Here is a 6,625-nt window from a genome sequence, read left to right as displayed (position 1 = left end):
TGGTTTTAAATATTAACATCTATTCTTCGTAATTCTGAAAATTATAAATCTTGTTATATAAATTTAACAAACAAATATTCTTTCATTATATTTATAAAAAATATAATAACATATCAATGTATTCATATGAATCAATATAATTTTTCGAATTTTTCAAAGAGAAATTAATCCATATTTATTGAAAGTTATTGGATAGTTATTGGATATTTTACGTCTGAAATACGTAAGAAATGTATATTTTACGTAGGAAATGTATAAAAGTTAAATCAATGCAACGTGAAGATATTGGTAAAATATATTTTTATATATATTTGCATCGCACTGTTTTCAGATATTACATTAATATCTATATTGGATACATCTCTAACGACACCACTTCTTATTAGTTTCAAGATGAATACTTTTCGCAATCACTTTCGATAATTTGTACTCTAGTAACATAGAATGTACATTCCCGCCATCCTTCTCAAATTTTTATCTTTCTCCTCCTTTATTTTCTTTTCTCTCTTTCTCTCTACATTCCTAGTATAATAATATGCAAATATAATATGGTAAATTATCATATTATACTTTTATCGTAGTGTCACATTTCGACAATGAAGAATGGAATGAACGAGATGTGTACTTATCGACGATATGTTCGTTTAAAACAAATCAGAGAATAGTATTCTTAATTCGGGGAACTTACTAGTTTTATCTGGTTTACAATTTTCATGTGCCTTTAATCGTGTTAAAAAAAATTATAGGAAAAATCGTGTGTTAAAAAAACACTGGAAATTGATTAACTAATAAATATTTCTTATATAATTTTTAAAAAAACGTTATATTTGTTTAAAACATTTTCGTTATCTCTTAATGTTTCGTTCTATCATTTACATAAAAATTTAACATAGGCATCATTATTTTTCAACGTACACCAAGTACATATGATAATATAATAAATTTCGAAAGCAATTAATTTCGAAAAAAGAATATATCTTCGAAAAAGATGTCGAAAGCTTATCGTATTAATAAATTTCTATAATCGATACGAGACACATCGAATATTGTTAACCTAACGATTATTTAAAAATTTATCTTGTTTGAATTAAAAAGGATACAAATATCTATATCGATTAAAAATTTCTCTTGCAATGATACTTTATATAAGCACAATCTGGTTAAGTGTAAAGAAATTTTTTTCGTCAAAAATACTTAGTTTAAAAATTTTCAAAAACATATCTTTCCAATGTATGTAATTCGTTCGATATTTGTTAATTTGTTTATAAAATAAAAACAAGTCTTTCCGTTTAACACGATAGATATATCTAATTATAATTATTGCTGAGGATCACAGCAGTAGTCTAGTCTTCGGAATCTTCGGCATCTAGAATAGATTTAAAACAAAATGGTTGAAAAGGATAACCTTGGCCATCGTAGAATTTGCTCATAAACTCCACCCTGGAAGAAAAGAAGAAACAAGGAACAAGTGAAAAATATTTGAAAAAAATAAATAACATAAATAAACTAAACTGTTCTAGAAATTTTAAAGTAAAATATTATGATATTTAATTAATAAATAATTTTTATTCGTCATTCTTATTGTATATCTATTACTATATCCATAAAATATTAATATTGCATAATCATTTCCATTTCGTTTTAAATTAATATTATTTTAATATGTCGAGAAAAATAACTAAAACGAATCTCAAAAAAAATTGTACGATCCATTTAATTTAAACAAAAAAAACATTAATATTTACATTAATTCTGGAAAAATCAATTTTCATATGTTTTGTCCACTTGCAAAAGAATTAAGAAATACAAAATTATCCCATTATACAATTATTCCATGCGCGTATAAAATAAAATATATTTCACAATCGTTCTATTCCCTAAACGAATCGTATTCGCGTTTAACTTTTTTTTTTTTCTACGTACCAGTGAAGTCGAAGCGTGTGAAGGAAGGCTGACAGGCCTTCCATCATGACAAGAATGGCAACGGTGAAAGAGGCCCACGCGGCGAACACGAAAAATAACATGATGGCCGATATATAATTACCCTCGGCAGCGAGTAAACCCTTGCGTAGAACCATCGACCACAAAACTTCGGAAAGTTGTCCGTGGGCCAACGACAAAGCCCACAAACGTAGGTAAGAGGCAGTGTGTGATATCGTTGAGAGAACGTATTCTATAGTGTGAATTGCCTGGTGTATCATTACTTCACCGAACGACTCGTCCTCGTGTTCATCGGTTGCCTCGCTGGTCGACGGGTTATTTTGCAACCCTTTAGTTTGCAATTCAATATCTTGGGACGCGATTCCATCACTCTGAAACATGAACGAAGGAAAGGAGAACATGAACGTAGAAAGCAAGCATAAAAATTTGTTTTACGATAAAAATCTTTGTATTATATCGCGTTATATTCTAATAATAAATATTTAAATGCGTTAAAATAAAAATACATTTACTTGTGTTAATGGAATTTATTTTCGAAATAGATTTACGTGTTTTCTTTTTTTTTAAGCATTTAACGCGTGCTTCGCATTTATATACGTTTAATTGTTAAAAGTTTTACGTTTCGGATAAAACGAAATGCGACGGATAATAAGTAGGAAGTTGAGAATTATTTACCAGGACTTTCCCAGTCTGTACGTTTTTTTTGTGCAATAAGAAAAAAAGTGGTTTTCCAAACAGCATGACGGGCACGCATAACGCTGCAATTATGACACAAGCAAGCTGAAGAGTGGTCTGGCCCGGAAACATATACTCTGAACAACCTTCTCGCACTTGGCTATGACCCCGCAGTATCATATTAATAAACGTGATCAATATCGATGGTGCACAGCCAGGAGTATACGCCATGTCTGTAAAACATGGTGAAATATCGTTAAATTTCATCTGATCGAAAAATTGGATAATTAAACTCGGATATTACGATACGTACCTGGCGAGGTGGGACTATATAAAACCCATTTAACAAACATTAAGACTACCAGGTAGAGAAATAATACAACAAGGAAAAGCAGTTGTGGCAAGAATTCTAAGAAAAGGCTCGAGTATTTCTTGAAATGTCTACAGAGAAATATAGAAATTATTTTTTATAAACAAAATTGCATTGAACAAATGATCGAACGTCGAAAGAAAAGATGAAAAGAGAGTCGAACGAATGGAAATGAGAAAAAGGATTGTAATCGAAAAGTATCGTAAAATTTTTAAGAGTATGATCTTAAGACTTTGATCGTCGAAAACATTGCTTCTTGGTTTCAAGAAAAAAAAAAAAAAAAGGAATACAATAGGAATACAACCCTTCTTATATTTAATTCAATAATTTCAATTCATTAAGTGGAAAAAAAAATGATGATGAGAGCAGAGTTTGTATTATTACAGATTGAAGTTATACGTTTCTAAAAACCTACATAATATTAATGGTACTCATGAACACGCCAAATATCATATGCACGACACCAAAGATGATGGACAGCTTCATTTTGTACGAATTTAAGAATATGATCTTGTTCTCGGCAAGCACCCAAACTGGATCCATACCCAATGGATAAGGGTATTGTTTGTAATCTTTTTTAGCCGGGTCCAATTCCATAAGCTCATTAGTCATGATTGTTTTATTGTCGAACCGTATGTCCCAACTAGACCCGAATATGTTTATTGATCTTGAGAATACGTCATTATAGATGATGCCAGTGTAAATGGAAAACAAACCCATGAGAAGTATAATGTAACGTCCGGCGAAAAATATATTCCAAATTTCGTTCGTTGTTTTTTCAGCCATAAACTTCTTCTCCTTCACGATCATAAACAGAGCGAACAGAGTCATAATTATACCTAAACAAATAATTACGCATGTAAATATAATAAATACGAAATAAGTAAGTGAGTAATCCTTACACAAAAATATTTATAAAAACAATAATTTATTTGTAAATTGTTATTTCACTTAAATTTTACTGTTTTCATTTCTTAAAAAAATCTTAAATTAAGAATTTGATTATGAAAGTCTGTCACACTCAAAAAATGATAAAATAAAATTTCGAAACAAAAGAAATTGTGATGAATTTGTTATTCGCTTACCATGTCCAAAATCGCCGAACATGATGCTAAATAGAAAGGGGAAAGTGATAATCGTATAAAGGGCTGGATTAGCTTCGCGATACGATGCCACGCCATACGCGTCGATCAAGTTTTGAAAACCTCTGGTGAACTTGTTCGTCCTGTTAAACGTCGGAGGGTTTTCGTTCGTGTAGATAACATTGAGGAAAGATGGTATCGAACTACCGCAGAGACGCTAAACAAAGTGGAAATATTAATTTTTGATTTTCTATTTTCATCTTCGAAAAAGAGGAAGCGAAGGAAATCTTTCAAGATTCAATTTGCTTTTTTTTACATTTTTGCATTAAAAAATTAGAGATAATTGTACTCTTTTTAATATATCAACTGATTACAATTATAAAGTATATAAATGATTGATGTTTGTAGATAAAAAAAAAAAAGAAGTGAAATTTGAAGAACCAACCGATCCTTCGTTAAGGCAGTCTCTAACGATAGTAAGATCCGATACAGGTACCCAACATTCTCCTATAAGGCACTTTTTTGTTACGTCAACGTTGAACAGATTCATCGTGTGATAAATCGCCTTCATCTTTCGAACCATAATCGCCCAATTGGGCAATTCCTTGGCTACGTTGTGCAAAACGCGTTGACGATGATCGTGCGTTTGATTCAAAACCTGTAAAGTGAAAAAGAAAAGAGATCATTTCAATGACTTCAATAATGAGTTCAATAATTGATCCGTTTCAATAATCAAAAAACAGATGTACAAAGTGAATGAAATGAAATTTAATATATAATATATTGAAATGATTTCTGTTCATAATTTTTTTTAACTATCATTTTCTCTAATAAGCACTTGAGGTATTATATACAACATATTCCAATGAAAAGGAGGAAGTAACAAGGAAGAAGAAACTGATTACGTAATTAATAGATTCTCTTCTGTGTATAAATTCTTTCTCACCAAGTTTAAATCTTCCAGTCTCGTTCGAACGCCTTTGACCATTTCTTGACGTTCCGCGTGGCTATGCGGGCATGGATACAAAGAGGCGTGGAAACCGGTGCAGACTTTTCTTATGCGGCTCTTCAGCTGTTCTCCTTGGAAAAATGCGACGAACACCGTTTTAAATATCTGATTGCCCTAAAACAATCCGCAAAACTTATCCAACAAGAGATCAAACGTAATATATCGATATTTCATTTATTAAAAAAAAAAAAAAAAAAAAAAAAAAAGCAAAAAAAAAAAAAAAATATAAAATTTTGGTTTTTCTTTAAAAAAAAAAAAAAAAAAAAAAACAGGAAAAGAAACAAAGAAAATTTTGTCGTCAAAATCTACTCGAGAAATGGAGGAAATCCATGCCATTCGAAGACTCCTTTTTGTCTCATCCTTACATCTCAATCGATCGTCCAGATATAAGAACTCAAAGTTTAAAGTTTTTCAGTTTTTAACAGCGTGAGACAGATTATGAAATGATTATTCGTCACTCATTGATTTTTTTCTTACGTATTACGTTTTTTCAAGAATCGCGTTTGTCGCTTGTCTCGAGTAAGTAGGATAATAAAACGATTAAAAATTATTCTTTGAACAGCGATATCTCTGGAGCTAGTATCGAGATAAGATGAGAAAGGATCTTCAAAGATCGTAAGATTTTCCGCTTCTAATGGTTTTTTTTTATCAATTGATCGGAATTTATTATCTTTGGAATTATAGTGATTTATTATAAATTTTTCTTAATTTCAATAATCTAATCTGGACAAAGAAAAATAAGCTCGAATACATAAATAAAAATATATAATAAATATGATTCTTTATATAATAAAAAAATAATATAATTCGGTAAAGTTTAAAATTTTAAAATCTACTGTGAGAAATTAATTTAAATTAATTTAAAAATTCTAAATTAAATAAATCAAATTATTATTTGTATTTATATTTATATGTATTATATTATATTTAATTTTTGCTAGTCTTGTTATCTGACTTTCCTTTTCGTTTTTTATTAAAGCAATGTTTATGCTACAATTAAATCTTATGGAAAGTTGTTTCTTAATAAAAAAAAAAAAAAAATAGAGATAAAAAAAGATAATAGATACATATGTTCCTAATCAATGTAATAATAATATTAGAAAAATAATATATAAAAAAAAAAAAAAATAAGAGGGATTAAGATAATGGAAAATCCATAAAAATAATAATTTAAAGATGCATTAAAAATTATTTTAAAACCGAAATTTAAATTTATATCATATTTTAATACGAGAGATTCTTTTGAATTTGAGAAAACAAAGTACAAAAAAAATCTACAAAATAAGGAATCTAACGAATAATCACTGAATTTTTTGAAAAAAAGAATTAATCACGAACGAAATTAAAAATTAAAAATTAGAATTTCTACTTAGCATCTAATAATAATATTAACATTAAAAATCATAATATTAAGATTAATATCTTACCAAATTCTTCGAATCCTTGTGTATGTTATTTTAGAGATAGATATAACAATAATGAGAAAACAGACACAATAAAAATAGATTAATAAAATTAAATCTATGTAAGCGATCGATAATTTTTACA

At 28.8% G+C, this 6,625-nt stretch overlaps 1 protein-coding gene across 3 annotated transcripts in view; it reads right to left on the bottom strand.

Moving 5' to 3' along the window:
• Nucleotides 1-1,142: 1,142 nt before the first annotated feature.
• Nucleotides 1,143-6,625, bottom strand: part of LOC102678078 (V-type proton ATPase 116 kDa subunit a-like) — a 35,930-nt gene continuing 30,447 nt past the window's right edge. For all 3 annotated transcript variants that reach the window (XM_006618620.2, XM_006618622.2, XM_031511921.1), the window contains exons 7-14: nt 5,015-5,191; nt 4,514-4,726; nt 4,072-4,285; nt 3,402-3,825; nt 2,930-3,057; nt 2,617-2,849; nt 1,924-2,312; nt 1,143-1,440 (exon numbers count right to left, since the gene is read on the bottom strand). In XM_006618620.2, the coding sequence (XP_006618683.1) occupies nt 1,344-1,440; nt 1,924-2,312; nt 2,617-2,849; nt 2,930-3,057; nt 3,402-3,825; nt 4,072-4,285; nt 4,514-4,726; nt 5,015-5,191 (1,875 nt within the window). In that variant the 3' untranslated portion in view covers nt 1,143-1,343. The remainder of the gene's footprint in view (nt 1,441-1,923; nt 2,313-2,616; nt 2,850-2,929; nt 3,058-3,401; nt 3,826-4,071; nt 4,286-4,513; nt 4,727-5,014; nt 5,192-6,625) is intronic.

This window comes from Apis dorsata, unplaced genomic scaffold, assembly GCF_000469605.1.
Source record: "Apis dorsata unplaced genomic scaffold, Apis dorsata 1.3 scaffold_365, whole genome shotgun sequence".
Lineage (NCBI taxonomy): Eukaryota > Metazoa > Arthropoda > Insecta > Hymenoptera > Apidae > Apis > Apis dorsata.
Note: the sequence above shows the minus strand (reverse complement) of the source record. Positions and strands in the feature narration are given on the sequence as shown.